At 36.3% G+C, this 21,023-nt stretch overlaps 1 protein-coding gene across 5 annotated transcripts in view; it reads left to right on the top strand.

Annotated features, from left to right (window-relative positions):
- PLOD2 (procollagen-lysine,2-oxoglutarate 5-dioxygenase 2) overlaps window positions 1-20,182 on the top strand; it is an 80,065-nt gene extending 59,883 nt beyond the window's left edge. For 3 of the 5 annotated variants that reach the window (XM_068953848.1, XM_068953845.1, XM_068953847.1), the window contains exons 10-20: window positions 1,198-1,319; window positions 8,980-9,084; window positions 10,544-10,669; window positions 11,910-12,051; window positions 13,285-13,347; window positions 14,943-15,056; window positions 15,459-15,524; window positions 16,492-16,596; window positions 17,538-17,684; window positions 17,826-17,951; window positions 18,964-20,182. In XM_068953848.1, the coding sequence (XP_068809949.1) occupies window positions 1,198-1,319; window positions 8,980-9,084; window positions 10,544-10,669; window positions 11,910-12,051; window positions 13,285-13,347; window positions 14,943-15,056; window positions 15,459-15,524; window positions 16,492-16,596; window positions 17,538-17,684; window positions 17,826-17,951; window positions 18,964-19,119 (1,272 nt within the window). In that variant the 3' untranslated portion in view covers window positions 19,120-20,182. The remainder of the gene's footprint in view (window positions 1-1,197; window positions 1,320-8,979; window positions 9,085-10,543; window positions 10,670-11,909; window positions 12,052-13,284; window positions 13,348-14,942; window positions 15,057-15,458; window positions 15,525-16,491; window positions 16,597-17,537; window positions 17,685-17,825; window positions 17,952-18,963) is intronic. The other 2 variants (XM_068953846.1, XM_068953844.1) reach the window with 1 other exon arrangement.
- The last annotated feature ends 841 nt before the right edge of the window (window positions 20,183-21,023 follow it).

The raw sequence follows: 21,023 nt of genomic DNA, 5'->3' as shown, positions 1-21,023 counted from the left end.
ACTTCAGTAGCACTATTAACATAAGTGAGGTTACAGATTTGTGCAAGTCTTTGAAAGACTGAGCTGTAAGAGAGATGGCAGGAAGATTTTATTATTCTGTCCTTTCTTATTAGGCATAGAGTGCTGTTTATATCATAGCTCTGCATATTTGAGTGATGGAAGTAGAATTCATCTGTAAAGTTTTCAGTCTGTTTTTGTGAGGGGATGCTAAAGGTATACATATGATATGCACATAGGAATTGTAGGCTTTTCCTGCTGAGTTTCATTGTTTCAGCCAGAAGTCATATAGTATTTGAAATGAACAGCCTTTTTATTATAGGAAGGAAAAAAAAATTGTATTTAGTTACTCCAAAGTCGGTCATAATATGCAAAAGCTATAAATGAAGGCGCTGATCTGGAAGTATTGCGTGTTGGTGAGGCCTCTTAAGTTAGTGGTAGGGCAATTGGAAGTTAAAGGAAATAATCACTCTAACCACATCTTAGCAGGAATGAATATTGAGTGTTTCTTTTTCTTTGATACTTGTATGAATATTCACAAAAGACTGGTTTTTATCAGCTTAAAACAAGGTAATAGGCACACATGTACCCTACCCATCTCTACCTCTTCTGGCACAGTTGCCCCTTTCCATATGCTACCAGGAAGTTTCTTCGCTTCCTTTTCCTAGAAAAGGCTCATACCTTTCCGAATCTCCTTACTAGGAGTAACATAGAGTGTGGTTTCCACCCACAGCCACCTTAGTAGCGCTCAGCACCTCCAGCCTGCCCCAGGAGAGAAAGTGGGGAGGGTGGCCGGGCTCGAGGTGGGCACTACTCGGTGCGGCACCCTCCTGCGGCTGGGGACGCACGGGCGTAAAGCCGTCCGATGTGGCGTGAGAGCACATCCACGCCAACGGACAGGGTTCGAAGATGGCGAAAGGCACGACCTAAGAAAGCATCATCTGAACATTTGGTGAATCTCTCATCACTGGTCTGGAGGAGCTGCCTTGATTGAAACTGCTGAAGTGTTGGATTCTTGTGCTAAAATTTTGAGTGGAAGAGCTTGATTTTAGTGATAGATGTACTGAAATATCCGCAAATAATGCGTTTGCCATCTGTTTGTTTGGGATAGAATACAATTTGTACTTGGACGCTATAGTTATGATTTCACAGCAATTTGTACTTTTCATTCACTCTTAAACAATGTTAACATGATTACAGGAGGTTTACCATGAAAAACACATCAAGAAATTCTGGGAAAAAGCCAAGAACATTATCAGAAATATAAAAATTGTTGGACCTGAAGAAAATCTGAGTCAAGCAGAAGCCAGGAACATGGGAATGTAATTTCTAATTTATAAATCCTTTATAACAGTGCATATACTAACTTTTTTCATCTTTAATATGTATTATTTTTCATAGAAATGTTAACAATTTTGCATCTTAAAATACAAAAGTGGGGGCTTTTGTGGTAGAAAAAGCACTAAACATAAAATATGAACTAATCGAGTATTTTATGATTGCTATCCAATATAAAAAGCGTTTAGTCGTTTCTAAAAACACTTCTCTCTAGTTTGGACTACTTCAGTGATTTGTCATTTTGTCTTCTGATGAAGACACAGACAATAATAGACTGTGAGGAAACAAGAGATGTCAGATTATTCGTATTTGTACTAAGTATAATGTATTTTAAAACATCTGTCATGAGCATAAACTCCCTAAACTGTAAGTATTTTTAAATAAGATCACTACACCAGCAAGACATAATACAACACACTGAACTTTAATAACTTATGTATAACCACAGCATGAAGGCTCTAACAATGAGCGGAGGTTGTTGTAAGTAGAAATTCTGATTACACTATATTCTTGGAAAAAGGTATTTGGTTTTATTTTTGTGTCCCAAACCTTTTCAAGCTAAGTGGTCACAGAATGATTTATTAGGATAGAAGTATATCTTGCATGCAATATGCATTTAACATCTGTACTTTTTTTGTCCTGACTCCCCCCCCACCACTTTTTTAAATATAAAATTTAAGTAACATATGGTTAGAGCTGGATCTAGGCATACAGATGTCAAAATTATGTTGCTTTATATGGTTCAAAGAGACAGGAATCTCCTTTAGAAGTGCCATAGCAGAAGTTTCTGCTTTCCAGAAGAAGTAGTTGCAAAGGCAACTGATTTCATCTTTGTGGTCCATCTCACTTTTTCCCTTCTACCAGGGAGAAGCTACTGTCTCAGTTCACACCTGACACTAGTCAGGCCTGACTGAACCTCTGGGTATGCGTTCTTGGTCAGACTTGCTTGTCAAGGGGTCTCTTGTTCAGTGGCAGCGATGCTGGCCAGTATCACAGAGCAGCTTGCGGCTCTGCCTGGATGGACCTCCTGATCTATCAGTCAGATTATTAATCAGGAGTTTTACGAACCAGGATCCCACTAAGACTTTGTCATGGCCCTTTGGCAGGCTTCATTCCCAGGCAGTTCTTTCATTAGTCTTTTCTCCCCAGTCTTCCACCACTGATGGAGCAGAGAAATTAATTTAAGAAGGTCCTTTTCTTTCTAAATCTGAGGTTAAGAACATAGCGTAGATTGCTCGTAACATCACCTGAAAGAATGAAGGATTCGTCCTGAATCTTTGTGATTTTTTTCTATTATTATTCTATCTATATATTTCTATTTCTTCATTCACTTATTTTTCTATTTTTCTGTTTCTTCATCTCAGTATAATGAACTTCTGTTAAATCTCAAAGATCTTTAAACTTGTCTTCCTCTTCTATTGGAACCTACTTGCTTTATAACATGATGGAGGCTTTTTATGTAATATGTTGTCCTCGCAGATCTGTGGCTAATAATAGTAATTTAAATATATATTTGCATAGAATTCTTTCAAATTCTCTTATATAAGACAGGGAGATAATCATACTTGTGATGTGTACCAATGGGGATAACCATGTTTACGATTATATGGATATAATTTCACCCAGGTTGCTTCTGCTTTGAAGAGCCTCTTAATTAGAGGTCCTGCTCGAAAGAGAAGTGTAGTGTATTGAGAAATTGTGAAGCATAATGCGTATGGAATGAGATAATGCCAAAACACTGAATCATGCATAAATCATGACTATTATTAGTTGGCTTGTTAACATGGACAATGTAGATTATATTTTGCTGGCTTTTTTCAGTTCCACATAAGCTCAAGGATAAATGAGTTTCAGTTCATCTGCCTGCTCTCTTGCATGCTCTTGGTCTCTTCTGCTGCCCTTCTGGTTACAGTCAGCCTCTTTGGAACAACTGTTTTTTTTTCTTCAGAAAATTTAACTTAGAAGTTTGGGATGTTTGTGGAAAAGTCGATCCCTATGAAAGTTGTTTGCTTTCAGCCCTTCAGCTGGCTTCCAGAAGAACCTCTTTTTTTCTCACTAATATTGTAATGGGAATAACTTGAAAAGAGTAATTCTTCACAAACTTTTTTCATGGCTTGGTTTACAGAGATTGATTATATTCAGTCATCTGATTCATTTTTGCCTGCCTCTATCTGCATACATATCTGCCTGATATTTTTGTTCTGTCTGCCTCAGACTTTCCTTTTTTTTTTTCAAAATTAGCTGATTTTATTGCTTATCTTTCTGTTTTTTTCTAGTAGATTTCAGATTAGTTTCATGTCTTCATTTGTACACTTCATATACACAAGAATCTGTTTATCTGCAACAGCAAAACATTCTCCAGTTAAGAGAACCTAGTTGCTAGTGTCAAAACAAACAAAACCTTCTTAAATGTTGAAGGTCCAATATCAGTTTTCAGTGGCGTGTTTTTGTATATATAACGCAATTGATATGTCTTCTCCTTACTTTGCTTTCCCTTTGAGGCTCAGTAAAACATGATGATATATCAAGATGAGGTTCTCAGTAAATGTGACTCTTATGTCAATATAAATGTGAAGGAAAAGAACTTTTTTAAATTTGACCAGTAACCATGTAGCAAACTGCTGCTTCTCTCATTCACTTAATAGAGATTAATTAAGGCATTTACTTTCTTGCTTCCTATTGACATGGAAAGCCCCTCCTGAGCTTTTTGAGATAGTTTGATAGCTGTTGAAAAGGACTGTAAATTGTATAATCAGCAAAGACTTGATACAATTCAGCAATATTGGCAAACAGGAGAGCAGACTTTTCCTCATTATGGACTGAAAGGGGAAGAACTAGAATAAAAAGAAGGAAAATGGAGTAGGACAAAAGGAGGAAAGTTTAAATGTACATTATCTGAGTAGTCTGTCTCTGCATGTATATCCCTTGGAGATGCTGTTAGGGTTTCATGTCTTTTAAAGCCTTTGTCCACAAGAAATAAATTCAAGTTCTTAACAGTCTTTTTTTTTTTTTCCAATTTCAGTGCTTTAAGAAAAACAACTCATCTTAGTTCATCCTTGTGTTTTTTGTCTTTCTGGAAGATAAGACTTCAACCAGCTGTTACAGAATTGATGACAGAAAATGCAAGATAACTGTATGAAATATATTAGGCTGTAGCAGAAAGTGGGAAATATAAGAATTGATTTTATTCACTCCTTTATAGAATTAAAAATACAAAAAAGTTTTAAACAATCTTTTCCCCCCTAAAACACTTACAGACTTTGAGGTTCTTGTTTTTGGTTTTGATTCTTGGTTTTAGGGGGATTTTTTTTTCCTTTCCTGAAAAATGAAAAATATTAGTAACACAATTAGCTAGGACTTTTCTGAACTTTAAAAAAAAAAAACTTACCTCAGCTTTTAGTGTGAATATACTCATTTTAATGAAAGTTTAAACTGAAGGCTCTCAAGAGTTTCAGGAGAAATGGAGAGACCACAACCAGTTTGCCACTTGGTAGACCTCGTTGTTGAACTTTCAGCAATAACTGAATTTTGGGTCTCCTATGTGCCCCTTGAAAATCAGAGGGTATTAAGTCAATGTCTCTTCTTGGAGCTCCCATTTCATATTGATAAATTATTAATTGGACACAAAAGGACTTCTTTTTAGCCCTGCAAGTAGGGCAAGTATCTTGGCAGTGGTTAAAGTCAGGGCAGGGATTTAAATCTGTACCCCCTGGGTGTCACATGATTTCTACTGGAAACTTGGATTTTTTGGAGCTGCTTCTTTTCTAAACACTTTGGAAGTTTTGGGTTTCAGTCTCCTTTGGAGTTAGGAGCATTTTGGACTTTCAAAGTGTTGCAGAATGTAAAAGGCTTTCCTACCCATATCTCATTTTGGCAGTTTGGGGATGTAGTAACTGTGGTGGTAACAGTTTTGCATCACAAGCTAAGTAGATGTTGGTGCTTTGTCTACTTTGTGGATACATTTGTTTACCTTTAGTGATGGGTGGCAGGGCTTTGTGTATCCAGTTCTGAAAAAAACAATGACTATCTCTAGGGTAGGTAGACTGCAAAATGTAGTTCTAAATGACAAGTGATGTCACAGAGTCTTTCAGTTAATATTGCAGGCTTGTGTCTGAGAGCACTTCCATTGAGAGATTTGTCAAAGAGCCTAAATGCTCTCCTGGAAAGTGTAATGTCCATATTTGGAATTGTGTTTTCAAACTGAGAGGCATGTTAAAAATGACAAATTGATTAATTACAAATTCAAATCACACATGACAAAAATTTAAATGACTCAATCTGCTAAACTTTCTTCAGTATTATACTTGTTTTCCTCCCTACAAAGGACTAGCCCCTTTGAAGATGTCATCGGAAAGTTTCATCTGCAAAACAGCAGTGAAACTTTTCCTTTTCAGATGGTCACTGTTCTACATGGGTGGAAGGTTTAAGCTAAGTTCAGTGTCATTGCAATTGTAAAATACAGTAAAATGATCTATTGAGCTTCGTTTTGTATTTTGAACAGAGCATCTTGGTCTTCTCCTACTGGCTCTTTCTTTTGATTGCACACTGAAATGGCTTTCTCAGGTTACATACAGAAATAAACCTTTCTTTTCAAAAAGGGTGGATCAGGTGGAGTGAAAAACGAGTAGATCAAAGTTTTTTTAGCTGTGAAACTTCAGTTAAAAAAAAAATGTATCACCATACCTATGTATTGCTATAAAGCAATTGCCATTTCTTGTTCCGTGCTCTGGCCTGAATATACATAATAAGTAGTTTCGCATGAAATCTGGGATTTCTATATCTGTAGAGGTTAGCATACAATGTAAGAATGTAATACTTTAAAGCATGAGAATATCTAGGATTATTTATATTTCCCTGGGAAAGCTACTTGGCAGCATTGAAAGCCTAAAGAAAGGAAACATGGATTTTTTTTTTTTTTGAGTAGGCTTTCTCTATTAATTTTGAGAGAAATTTTTCAACTGTCTTTCTGTGCATCTGAAATTGAAAGTATTTTACAGAAACCTCTGTTTGTGACCTTCTTAAACTGCACAGGCGAGATTTATACTTTCCATTTGACATGATGACTTGTACTTTAAGTGCAATCACAATTATAATTAAATATGAAATTTTCCTATTCAATGATCCAGCTGAATAAAAAAAACTGGGAAAAAATGAGTCAAAGTAGAGTCAGATTAGCAGCCTTGATTTTTTTCCCAGGTGCCCTCCCTCCCCCTCTTTTTAAAATTAATTGAGTCTTGTTTTTAGAGGTTGAGGTTAAAGTTAGTTTAAAGTTATCAGTGTTAAAGTTAGTTAAGAGTAAGTTAGAGATTTAACATCTGTGCTACAGCTGAATTTCCAGAATGTTTAAGGCAGTAATGCTTTTGAAGAATTCTGAATAGATTATTGAATGATTGAGTGCATCTTATGCTAAAACTTTTCATTTAATGCCTTGTGTTTTGGATTAGTAAGTGAAGAACAGAAGGACTTTAAACATATTTGGACCAGTTTTAATAGTGTTCTCTGGCTATATATATATATATATGTATATATATATAAAATATATATCCTTTTTTTTAAGGAAGGCGGTTGAAGGAGCTCATGCATTTTTAAATAAAAGAACCTAATCACTTTTCTAGTTATATTTGCCTGCAACTAAATATAAATCTGCTCCTTTTTTTTTAAACATTGTTCATAATTTAAAAATATGGATTCCATTCATATTTTTGTTAATAGCAGAAGGGTTTTGTTTCTTTTGCGGACCTGCTGTCACAGGTAGAACCCTAGGTGAGGACCATGTAGCTCAGAATATTTTCTGAGGAATCTAACGCTACTGTAAACTGCAGTGTAAAACTCAGGTCATTACTATTAACTGTAGTTATGTTAATGATGAAGGTATAGGTGAGTTGTGTTCAGGAGTTCTCAAACTTTGTACAGAACAGGAAAGATTTAAGCCATTGGCTGTGTTATGCAGAAGTGAAGTCTGCCAGTTTCAGTTGGGGCAATTATGTGAGGAAGTGCCGATTAAGGAATCGCAGCTCTACAAGCATGTCTTTATAAGACAGAAGATTGTCAGTGAAGATGTCAGATAAGAAAAAACAAATTGGCCAAAAAGTTTAAAGCATGAGTGAATGTCCAAACATGGTGCTCCCAGTGCAGTAAAAGTCACCATTTCTTCTATTTTGATATTTCAAGAATTTGCCTCAAACCTCTATTCTATCCCCTCAAATTCTTCAGGGATTGAATTTGAAGAGGAAGGAATGCTTAAGTTTCCGGAATAAAAAAGGTCTACCTTCCAGTGTGATTTCAACAAAGTCATACCTCAAGTCCCTTGAGCTTAAGAAGACTTTGTAAACAGAAAGGCTCAAAAGGCACCAACAAATAGTCCTTACAGGAGACATGCTAAAGATGGCTTAAGTGCTGTGGTTAGGTAGAGTGAAAGGGACCTGAGGGGCTCCAGGCAGGAAGTCACGGCAGCAGTCGTCTTAACTTGTATGTAACCTGTCATGTCCATGGTTTATTAGTTCTTCTAACGTGACAGAGAGAACTTTCCTTTACAAAAAAGTCACAGTCAATTCAGAATATAAAGAAGATGAGTGTTTAGAGACATATGAAAGCATGAAAGTAAAGTTTTAATAGGTTTCAAGTTGTTATGATGGAGTTAATGCAATTATTCTGTGAATAATATCGGCAAGAATAGACAAGTCAAGGATAGCGCTTGCAGAATAGAAAGCTACTGCTGTAGTATGTTCTGCCTTTTCTAGAAGTACATTTGATTTTCTGTAAACTCGCACAATTCTATTGGTGTAGGAAAGCTATTCATTATACCAAATCTTGGCCTAGCAAGTGTACCCTGGCAAAAAGCATGTGTACTCAGGTGTACTCTTTTGTGCGCATGAACTTGGTTACTATGTATTTTACTGTGAGTTTAGTTATAGCAGAACGTGTCTTTCTACTTGATGGAAACTTTCTCTTGAAGGTGTGGGAATCTGTGCAAATAACTTATTCTTCTGAGATCAAAATCGCAACAGATAGGAGTACTGCATGGAATAAATGAAACTTCTTTTTATTCTGATTTCCTTGCACCACCCTTGTGGTTGTCTTACATTTCTCTTCAGCAACTGTGTTATTCCTGCAGGTCACAACGAGTAAGAAAAGCTCTCTAGGTACATATCTCTTTCCACTTTTTTCCTTGTACTCTCCATAAGGATTCAGCTACTGTTCCAGTCAGCAGATCACATCTGTGGCGCCTTTGCACAAAGACAGTGTTATAGCAGTGATTTACTAGAGAAGTCTGTTTCACACTGAACTCCTTACCCGGTATCAGCATAGAGGAGTAGGATGTAGAGTAGTGACTCGATTCCCCTGGCTGTGTGCTGTTAGGGCAGGGCCCAGCCGTTCTCACTGAACTCAGTAAAGGTCACTTAGCTTCTTAAAAGACAGATGAAAAGAAAACTGAAAAAAAGCACCTAATTTGTATTTTTAAATCTGCTTTTAGTGTATCACACTACTGTAAACTAAAGATATCATTCTTTTAATATGCTATGTTCCAGAGGGCTTTTAATGTAAAATATGACTAGGGTACTTGGTTAAGGTTTTTTAATATTTTGTGCTCTGTGAGCTTTTGTGGACATGTGCGAGCTAACCATTCCTTTTTTCTCTTTTCAGGGACCTTTGTCGCCAGGATAAAGCATGCGAATATTACTTCAGCATAGATGCGGATGTTGTACTGACAAACTCAAAGACTTTAAAAATACTGGTAGAACAGAACAGGTGTAGTATTTCTCTTGACTTTACAGAATTTCTCCCAGCTTGAAAAGACTTTCTGGGCCCCCATTTTTTATTGCTCCCTTTCTCAACATGGTATTATTGTAAGAAAACTCAGATTAATTCCCTGTAGATTTTTGTTCCCAACGTTCTACAATGGTTATTTTCCTGTAACTGCTGCCACTGACTTCACAGCTGACGAATTGTCATGTTCACCTTTGCTCTGTAGTAGTAAACTAAACTCATTAAGCTGTACCAGTGGAAAACTTTGAAACTAATCTTACACCCTTTTGGTTAATGTACCTTTATGCAGGTATATTAAACCAAAAAATGATCTCGTTTCATGAGAAAACTGCTTCAAGAAATAAGATCCTGTCTGTTCTTCCAGAATTAGACCCTCTTGTTTCCCTGCAGTGTTTGATTGCCGTGGTTGATAACAGCCTTGGAAGCTACCAATTCTCAAAGCTTTTATCTTTTATTTTTGTCAGGCGACAATTCCTGATGTGAATTTCAAATATTTGAAAGTTGTTCTGAAGACAGTGGTGTGGTGTAAATACTTTTTTTTGTCAAATGTGTCGATTTCAAGGACTGATAATTCAGAGTTGGTCATGTGTATGTATACATACACACACATATGTATATTTTATTGTTGATATTGCTATATTACTACTTTGTTTCTAAAACATAAATGAAACGAATGGTAATTTTTTTTTCTTGGAGCTGAGATATCTCCGTCATTCTTGCTCTAAAGATCAGTTTCTGCTTGTGTTAGTGTGATCTCTAAAGTCAAACCGAGCTGTGACTTTTACCCAGTGGCAGGTTTAGGCAGGCTGGACCTGGTGCGAAGAACATACTGTGCACACCATATAGCAGCGCAGCCAGAGGGTGCCTCAGCCCATTCAGAACTTCCCATGTTAGTGACCCGGGTGGTGTTTCGGCCTTCGTAACAAATCTGGTAATGTCCAGTGTATCACACAGGAAGATAAATTATCAGTGTCTCTGTTAGCCTACTGGTGAGAAGGGATAGAGCTTAGATGAAGATACAGCTGCCACTGCTTTGTGTAATGTTCTTTGTAGAATTTACTGTTGTAAAAAAAGAGAGGATAAAGTCAGATACATGACATGAAAGAAGCAGAAGCTTTGCAAGATGTATCTACCAGCAGACAGTCCCCAGAACAGAAGTTCTGTTTTTTGTTCTTTTTTTTCTAGTCAACTTAGATTCTCTTTTTGACTTTGTATTAAATTTTGGGAAAGCAGGTGTTACCTCTGATGTTGTCTTTGGGCAGCTGGAGGCTTGGATGCTGTTTCCTTCCAGCTCAAAGTCAGAGTTGCTGCTCCAGTATTTGACAGTCATTGGAGTGCCGTGCTGTTAAAATACCGAAGGGAGAAAAGCCAATGCAGTTTGACACAGAGACTAATAAGTATTGCAGCTCACGTTTTCATATTATTTAATGTCATTTCACAGAAAGATAATTGCTCCACTTGTAACGCGGCATGGGAAACTTTGGTCCAATTTCTGGGGTGCTTTGAGCCCAGATGGCTACTATGCTCGATCAGAGGACTATGTTGATATTGTCCAAGGGAACAGAGTGTAAGTAATTGTGCTCTAATGTCTGAAGTTAAGGCACTTGTGTACAGTTATTAGCAACATATTCTTACCTTACTTTCCATACAGTCTTGTATTGTTTTTGAAGAGCTTATGTTAGTTATGTTGTTTAGCTTTTTCCGTTCCATAGATATGCTTTTATTTTTCCTTTTGTTTCACAGCCTGAAATAGAAAAACAAAATATGTAACACAGTGAGCTAGTATTAGTAAAGGACATGGTCATTACTAGTACCTGTCTGACTGTGTGTGTCTGATTACTCTGAGTGCATAATATAAAAAATGGCAAAACAAAAGGGTTATAGTTTCTGCCTATGTCCCAGAAACCTCAGTCGATAGGAATCGTTGTTGCTTTCGTCAAATGGCTGTAAGTACTTCTTCGTCTCTTCTGGGCGAATAGACTATTTAATCAATGCATAACTGAACGACTGTAACTTCTTTGTTAATGTGTTTCTTCTTGTATGTTATGTCAGGTATATCCTCCAGAGCTCTAGGGAAATATGTTGTTTCACAGCCTTTTAAGTTATTCCCTTCCCTAAATTAATGAGATTTAAGCTAATCTAAGCTTGACTTTCCCATGCAGTGACGCCACCTTTTCCTTGCCCTGAAAGAACAAAAAGGTCTGAAGCAGACTCACCATTTGAATAGGACTGGCTTTTTTGCATTGCACTGAAAGATGCGCTCTTGGCTTTGGGAGACTTGGCACAGGGAAGGAGGAAAATCTGCAAAGCATGCATTGTACAGCAGCAATGCTTATTTGTTGATACTGGCCCAACTCACATAAATATATGGCCTGCTGTGGTCAATGGTATTTGTGTGAGGAGGTCAGACCAGCTGTGTGAAGCCTCAGTACAGCATGTGAACTCTTCTAAAAATCTGTTTCAGAATTATTTGCTCAATCTGGCAGTGCAGAATAATATTATAATATAAAGGAATTTGATTGATAGTCTTAACTATGCAAACATGAAGTGCATTTGTAGCTAAAACTTGCTTTAGGGAATTTGATCTTTTTTCATGGCAATACTTCATAAAAATTGAATTACTGCCTACGCCCACATTTGGGATGTGATCCCTTTGTGTCCAGCTGTAGTTTTTCAAATGTCTTGGGAACCTTTCAGCTTCATTGCCTTGAAGCTCACTTTGTCCTGTCAGCAGAGATGCTGATTTAATAGAATATACAACAAATTACAGTTTTAATGACTAAATTATTTCTATTTGTTTCTTACAGAGGAGTTTGGAATATTCCCTATATGGCTAATATATATTTAATTAAGGGACAAACTCTCAGATCAGAGATGAAAGAGAAAAACTACTTTATACGTGATAAGTTGGATCCTGATATGGCTCTCTGCAGGAATGCCAGGGAAATGGTAAGGTGTATCTATAACAGCTTGCTTTTGAATATAAAACACGTAGACTTCTTTGTGCCGTGCTACACCTGACTGCTTCACTTGATGGATCTTGGATTTTGTATTATTGCTTCTAATTAAAAGTACTGGCCAATTTTTGAGACATGTTAGACTGCTTTAGGTGTATTTCTTTAAATTCTTGAGAAGAGGAGAGTGGAGGTTTTTCCAAGGCCAGTGCATTTGTGCACTGACTACATGATGGTTTTTGTTTAAAAACACTGAAAATTCCTGTTGAGGTTTAAGTATTTTGCTTGTTGTCACAACCTCAATAGGATGACAGAGAGCTCAACTTTTCCCTTGCTGTATATGACTTTAAATTTATCAGTGTGTTTAGAGCTTCTCTGCTATCCACATTTTTATACAATGTGGAATTTAGCAAACTGAGTTGGAATATTTAGTAATTCTGTAGTTTAGTAGATAAATTTTTTAAGCTAGGTGGTGGACAATGTTGATATAAAAATCCCTAAGTAATTTATGAAATGGTATTAGTCTTACTGGGGGCATGGACTCAGTAATTCTCTAGATTGATTAAATTTTATGAGAAGTTTTTGTTACTTGCATTAAGCTGTAAGTAATAAGAGCAAGCGTATGTGTACTGTAAAAATGTGTATATGTAAATCCACGTTTCTACTGATATTTACACTAGTTTCAGCACAGAAACAAATAAGAGCTAAACCAGACCTATTTCCAGACACTATAGCATTGAAAAATAATTTTGCTGAATTGAACAAGAAAAGTTGGCAAGTATTAATTTTTTTATTCCCTCATAACAAGGCATGATTTTCTTTGTTTGTACTGAATCTTCAGAACATCCCGGTCAAATTCTCTTATATTCAAACCTTTGCAGCATCAGTTATTGCAAACCTGTGCTTCCCATGTGCTCGTTCAACTAATCCGACTCTGTGGCTCATCAGAAAATTGCCTTCTCTTTTTCTCTTTCTCAGTCTGTGCTGCAAGATGGTCTGGTACTTGCTTGTTTTTGTATTGCAGCAGATAAGAAGGGGCTGATGGAAACAGCTTTGACATGTACATTATGAGCTTGGCTTGGAGATGCATGTTGTCTGTAAAGGCATATCAGCTTTTGGTCAAAGGCTGCTATTTCCCTAATGTAACTGTGGAAATCTAATAGTACTTGGACAAAGAGAAAGAGACTTTGTATCAGTCAACTGATGTGATGATTCTCCTTCATTTTAGACTTTACAAAGGGAAAAAGACTCCCCTTCTTCGGAAACATTCCATATGCTCAGACCCCCAAAGGTGTTGCTTTATTTTTTTTTATTCATTAGTTATTATTACATGCAGTATTATTCTACCTCAGGAAGATCGTTCTCCTCTGTCCACTTACTCTTAGCAAAATACTGCTCTGGCTTTCTCTTCAGTCTTCTAAGGTTCAAGTTTTCACCAGGGACAGGTTCTTCGTGAGCAGTCCAAAACTTCTTAGAGATGCTTGTCGCTCCCTCAGGGAGATTTCTCAGCGCTTCCTAAGTCCAGGTCCTTTTGAAACGTATCGGCGTAAGCATCCCGTGATCTGTGCATCAGCACCTAAAATTGGTTCAGCAGCCCAAGGAAGGAAGGGAACCTTGGCTGTGAGCTATGATCCTGTGCATGACAAAGTTGCTTCTCACTCCAAGTACGCTGATTTATCCCAAATGTTCTGGCATATTTCCTAAGAGGATAAACTTTTCAAAGGATTTCTAGTACAAATGGATTTTCCCCCCATCTTCTCAAGATTTATGGTGGTATAAGATCAGAATACAGCTCAAATTGTTTGCAGGTAAACCAGGCCCAGTGACCACATAAGGCAGGTGTAAAATCAGTGTCATTTAAAGCTGTTTATCTTCTCCTGGATTCTCCTTATTCTCCCTGCTGTAGCTAGTTAGTGATTTGATAAGAGCCCAAAAATGGGCATGTGTTTAACATAATCATTATCATTCTGACAATTTAACTCTTTTCAGACAGAAGCATAGATAGAAGTAACAAAACACCCAAATGGGAACGTCTTCATCTGCTGCAAAACTAAGTCACAAACAATTCTAAAATGAAGTTTTGGTCTGAAAAACAAGAAAATAAAATAAAAAAAACTAAATTTCTTCTTAAGAAAAGAAAGTATTTTCTGCTCTTACTTCTAATCAAGAGTTCTCTTAATATCTTCTGTTAATAGCTTGATAATAGAGCCTTATCACAGCACATTTTAATATTTTGCACGTATTTTCACTATTTGCTTCAGGGAGAACACTTAAGGGCTCAGCTATTTTGTACCCTGATCTGAATCTTACTGTGTGTTGTATTTGCCAATGCCTTTTTATTTCAGGCCAATTCACCAGAAGGATCATGTAGTTAATACTCTGAAACATATTTCTTGTTCTGATTTCCATTAGACCTTCCTCTGTTAGCTCATTCTTTCCATTTTTAATGAGAAACTAAACCTTAGATGATGGTTTTCTTTTATGACTGTTTTCAGTATGAGAGCAAGTACTGTCAGTGTGTTAAACACTTAGTATGGTCTGCTTTAGTTTTTTTTTTTTGGGGGGGGGGGAGTCTGCTTTTCTTTTCTATAGCTGTCGGTGGTTTTGCGTTATGAACAACATATTTTGGTTAATTCACTTAAAAATAAGTTCAAATAAGTGTTCATTTAAAAAAAAAAGCACTTGCACTAGACTGATTAGAGTCAACCATTTGAAGATTTAAAATACTCAGAATTGAAAATGAGCAATGCATAGGTATAATATCTATGTACAAGTATGTGATATTTCATAAAACAAGTGCAGGCGTAAACAAACACAAAGACTTTAAAATGTCATTTTTACTGAAATAGACGATTTTGCTAATGACATTTTCTCTGTTTGGTATAGGGTGTTTTCATGTACATTACCAACAGACATGAATTTGGAAGACTTATTTCTACAGCCAATTACAATACCTCCCATTACAACAACGACCTCTGGCAGATATTTGAAAATCCTGTGGTATGCATCTAATTATTCATGAAATAATTATTTTATTTTAAAAACTATTTTAAAGTTTGTCTTTAAAGAACTTAATTTTTTATGACCTTTGCCTGGAGAACTTTGTGGTTTTTTTATTATTTTTTGTTATGCACTAAATATTGATGGTGTACTAAAAGTTGTTCTGTACCATCCATTTAAGCCTACGCCAACACACCAGCTAATGACTTGAGTAAGGAGTTACAGATATGGCCCTAATATATCAGATCTCATGTTTTTGAGATGATGGGACCCAGTTCATTTAGGGATATGAGAGATGTTTAGTTTTCTCATGCTTTCAGTAGAGCAGAATGTCAATTAATTTTTCTATCACTTTAAATTGGAACAAGTGAGTTCTTAATGTATCAAAATCATTCTTTTCAGGACTGGAAGGAAACGTATATAAATCCCAACTACTCCAAGATCTTCACTGATAATATAGTAGAACAGGTAGGTATAAATATTGTTAGAGAAAGACTAAGAGTAGTTGTCTTATATAATTGTGGGACTGACTAATAATAAGTTGTCGTACAGTAATGCTGTTCTGGTCTGTGGCTGTACACCTGTTGAGACTTGGAGAAGAGCTGAACTTTTGCACTTCTGAAAATTAGATGAGAGAAATCCGGATAATTGGTCAATTATTCGGAATAAAATAATTGTCTAAGTAGCTCCCTTCCGCAAAATGCGGTTGTGGTTGATTTAGGGTTTGTACTTGATGGATGTGTTTTCTGGTTTCTAATAATGGCAAGCTCTTACAGACACTTTTCTCTGGGTATGCTTTTCATATGGATTCTCTAAGGACTGATAAATATTAACCCCAAAGGAAGCCTTTTCCTTAGCCTTGTTGGATGCTTAGAGGTCTTTTTTCTGACTGCCTGCTTTCATGTAACTGTCTGGACATAATACTTTTAAGATCTTAATCATTGTGTCAATGGTGGCTGATGAGTTCTGTGACAATTAGGCACAATGATTCAATTAACTTTTTTCCTGAAGAAGCCAGGATAAATTGTTCTCAAGTTTAAAGCCATGTTATGTTTGAAACCTGTTTTTCTTAATAGTTCACATCTAGAAAGCCGAGGTTGTCACTTAGAACAGCCAAGGCACAGAATATTGGGGTACATAGATGTGAACTGTTAGTTATGGGTGGTGACATACAATGTGCCTCTTTGTTCCCACAAAATGAGGCCAGACTATGTTATAGATCAAGAGGAATTTTAATTATTTAGATGTATGTGGATTATGACTCAGCACAGAATTACTGATACTCCTTATTGACTCAGAAAAGTGAAGAAGTCCTGGACCTGAGCTTTTTTAGCAGTTGAAAATAAGATAGCAGTTGAAAATAAGATAGCAGTAATAACCTCTACTGAAAGAAATGAACGTAGATTTTTTTTTTTTTGTTTTTTCCCCCTAATAGCCATGTCCAGATGTGTTTTGGTTTCCCATATTTTCCGAGACTGCCTGTGATGAACTGGTAGAAGAAATGGAACATTTTGGACAATGGTCTGGTGGAAAACACCAAGTAAGTGTCAGTCTATATAAAAAAAAAAAAAGCTCCTATTAAGAGTAAACTGACAATAGTAAGTAGTAGTATACTGCAATTCCAACATTCCAACAATTGCTAATTACCTAGGACATCTGGTCTGTGGCATAAAGTGCTTAGTTTTGTCTACCGCATAGTTTGTTCTTCAGCAGTTTTGGAGACATTCCTCAGTTAACCTTGAACTAGTGAATCCAGACGCTAACAGCGGTGCAGTTGCTGTAGCGCTGCAGATCCACAATGGATGAATGTTCTTAATTGTTTAGAGAAGTTTTAACTCCTTTATCTCAAGTACTAATTTTTCAGACTTATCCCTCTAAACAGTCACTCACAAATACTATGAGCTATTGTGTTTGTGTTTGCACAAAGTTCGAAACGTTCATTAACTGTTGCTAAAATCAGAGTCTTAACAACAGGAAGGTTTGTCATATTCACAAACCCTGTGTTCTGGAAAAGAGATAAATTACAGCCATCATGACTTCACTGCAGGGAGGAGCCTCCAAAAAGCATTTTGTATCATACTTTTATCTTTACATTATTTTCCTAGGTTTATTGCCATGGCAAGTTGAAGACCTGTATTCTGTTGACCTGGTATAACTTGCGTTGTTTAGTTCCTTTTGTATCACAGTTGTTAAAGCTGTTACCTACCTTAGAGTTACCTTCATGAAGCCCTTACATATGGGCAACACATGCAAATATTGACTCACCTTTCTAAAATGTTTCAGTTCCTGTTCCTTGTTACTTCAGCGTTTTTTTCCCATAGCAGCTAGCGGTGACATTAATGCACAGCTAGCTCAGATGTGCCCGCTGAGGCGTAGCGCTGTTGTAGCTTTGTGACTCTGCAGATTTCAAGTAAGCATGTGAAGAAGTGCCAGAAGCATTCTGTGCTCGTATTTCAAGGCTATTTATGGTGCTTTCCTTAGGACAGCCGTATTTCTGGAGGTTATGAAAATGTCCCAACTGATGATATTCATATGAAGCAAATCGGGCTGGATAATGAATGGCTACATTTCATAAGAGAGTTTATTGCCCCCGTAACACTAAAAGTCTTTGCTGGCTATTACACAAAGGTATGTGTTTAAAACTATTGCAGGCAGTAGCTGTGTGGAATGACTATTTCTTAGGATATATTTGATAAAATACTTATCCTGTTTGGTTGGACTTGACATGGAAATTCAGGTGCTGAAGTCTGACTGTGTATTTTGTTTCAGGGGTATGCTTTACTGAATTTTGTTGTAAAATATAGCCCTGACAGACAACGTTCACTCAGACCTCATCATGACTCCTCTACGTTCACAATCAACATTGCTCTCAACAAAGTAGGAGAGGACTTTCAAGTAAGTCTGCAACTTGTTTAGTGCAATAAAAAGTTTTCTATTTTGAGTGTCTAACGTTTGTTTCCGTGCTAGGCCCCAAATGGATTTACTTAAAGGCCATGTGGAAGAGGAAAGGATGTGCAGTACAAATTGAGATATATTATTGCTGGGTGCTTTCTGACAGATACTAAATTTGCTCAGTTGCAGATTGCAGGGTCCAAAACTATTGGTGCAATCAAGCTGGATTAGACAAATCGTTTCAATGGAAGCCAAAGGAGGTGGTGGGCTGGGTATGGAAGGAAAACTTTGGAGATACGAATGGTTTCATTTCTGACATTTTAGAAATGCTCCATTTTTGTATTGTGAAAAACAGGTTTTTTTAAAATTATTTTGTAGAGTCCTAAGTTGACCCCCAGCAGCTTCTTTTCTTTACAAAATTGTTTTTTCAACTGACTCCTGTTTTAATTCGACCACAAAAACAAAATATTCAACCATATTTTTCTCTTTTTTCTGAGATATATTATTTCCTGCTTTACTATTGATTGGTTCAAATAAAACAACCCCCAGAGTACGGAGACAGAAAGCACAGTGGCAGGAATATTCAGCCTTGACTAGGAGAGAATACCGCTTCTGTTCAGAAATAAAAGCCAGGAAGACAGTTAAGATTTATTTAAGTGCTGTCCTGGATAGAAATGTTGTCTTAGAACAGGTTCTTCAAATATGATTTGCTACTCTCTGGTACCAATTGTAGTAAGGTTATCAAAGGACCGTTCAATAATATATGTCAGAATTGCTACTTGGATTAATTGTTTTGCAGAGAATACTAAAATGAGCTGAAATCTCCATTATTGTAAACGCATGCCTCATATGTATTGCTTTGAAGATGGTACCTTGTTACTATGGATAGTAAAACTTACTTATTGTTAACAGCCTATTAATAATAGCAAAATATTTTAAGCTGTGGATAAATGAAACAGAATCTACTCAAGTATAATGAAAGGTAAAAGATCTTTCTTTTAATTTTTTGTTACAGGGAGGTGGATGCAAATTTCTTAGGTACAACTGTTCCATTGAGTCTCCCAGGAAAGGATGGAGTTTCATGCACCCCGGAAGACTGACTCATTTACATGAAGGACTTCCTATCTTAAATGGCACAAGATACATTGCAGTATCATTTATTGATCCTTAATTTTATATTTTGCCCTCTTCAGTGCCAGTGTTTGATTCTTTACATAAACATTTATTTATAGTTTTCTTCCAGAAGATGGTGATAAAAGAAACTTTAAGTAACTGCTCCTAGACAGCAAGATTACTTTGGGCTAAAAGAATGGGACGTTGGGGCCGGGGGGGGGGGAGGAAAAATACTTTTGACTTGTTGGAGATTTCTCAATATCTGCTCTGAGCCTTGAGTCACAAAGTAAACATGTCCTGCTTATTTTTCCATTCTGCTGTCTCAAAGAATGGGTAAGGAGGAAAAAGCATTTTATAATAAATCGATTTCTTTGCTGCAAGAAAATTTTAGACACAAAATTATTTGGAAAGTTTATTGTGGTTTTTATCAGTAAAGTGACACAGCTACAGTTGTGGGGTGTGTATCTTTGGTAACAGCCATTAAAAAAACCACAAAGTAAGAAAACTATCAAGTGAATTTCATGTACAGTTGTTGGGGTTAAGCAATAATTCCATTGCTGGAATATACTTAATGGGACATCTCAGTAGCCTTTCTCCTTAATTCATTTTCCGTTCCAAAATGTACAACTTCAGAAGAAAAATGAATTAATTACAGAGATAGATTAATGATTAAATGATTTAGCTAAGCAAAGAATGGTTTTATCATTTGTTTTAAGAACTCATCCTGTTAAAAATTTACTTTTCTTCACCAAGTGTCCTTCATTTTAAATGAGTAATTTTTCTAAATGTGTAATTGCACCTAATTGATACTGGAAATCTGACATTTATTTTCAGAACACTGGTAAATTTTAATATCAGGATGTTTTATAAAGCCAATTTTCTACTCTTATTTAAAATTACTTGAATTTTGTATCAGGAAAATGAAATTGTGGAAGTCTCCCTTTTAAAGCTAAGGGTTTTGACTTGTGGTTTATTTTAAAGAAATCCGTTTAAAATATTCCTACTGTATCTACTGTTTGTAATTTAAAGAAACTTGAAGCAAACTAGCTCAAAAGCAACCGTGCCAAAATGCACAATGTATTGGAAAAACTTGTGAAAAATAAAGGGTAATTTTAAATTACTCCAGCAGGTTTTACTTGACTGCCTTAGGTAGTTTTTTTTTTTTTGCATATTGCTATTGTCCTTACAGAAACTCTATTTACTGTCAAATAATTTAAAAAGGAATTATAGATGTTTTGATTGGTAATAGTTTCTCTTCATGTTACCAGTTTTCACCTTATTTATATTGTTACTATTAAAATTTTCTTTTGTGAATTTGTGCGTACGCACAAACACTCACATTGCATTACAAATGCCCACAGCAAGAGGTATGTTTCTTGTCTTCTATGCCAACCTTCCTTTTTTTATATAGCAGAGGTTTTTTTTTTTTTTGGTAGTCTGAACAGTAGATCACTTTATACCTGCTAATATTTGAAGAAGCTTTAAATTGCTTTTCTTAAACAGAAGCTTTATTCAGAGCTGAAAAGATTGTGAAAGAATTCAAAGATTATTTCTATCTAAAATAATCAGTTTTGCTTATTTCCCTGTTCTGTTGTTTTGAGACCTGGGAAGTAACTGGACTTAAAGTTATACTGAAGCAAATGCATCAAAATGTAGTACTTCTAATATTGTAGTAAAGTAGGCTGGTTTGGAAAGGAATGACTCTTCACAATAAATTCTTTGTTTTTTTTCTTTTCATTTCTCTTTACTTTGTCAGCTTTTCTCCACTTCAGGTTAATCTTCTCAGGTGGGTAAATTTATCCCCCAACTTTATTTCCACACTGGAAACACCCCTGTCTTAGTGAGCTTCCTCTCTGGATGGCCTCTTCTCTTCTCTGTCTGTGCTTCTGCAAACTGTACAGCTGAGAATATTTTCAGGATATTTCTCAGACTGAAAGCAGCCTTTGTTAATGGCCTTTTTTC

This window comes from Struthio camelus, chromosome 9 (genome assembly GCF_040807025.1).
Source record: "Struthio camelus isolate bStrCam1 chromosome 9, bStrCam1.hap1, whole genome shotgun sequence".
Classification (NCBI taxonomy): Eukaryota; Metazoa; Chordata; class Aves; order Struthioniformes; family Struthionidae; genus Struthio; species Struthio camelus.
Note: the sequence above shows the minus strand (reverse complement) of the source record. Positions and strands in the feature narration are given on the sequence as shown.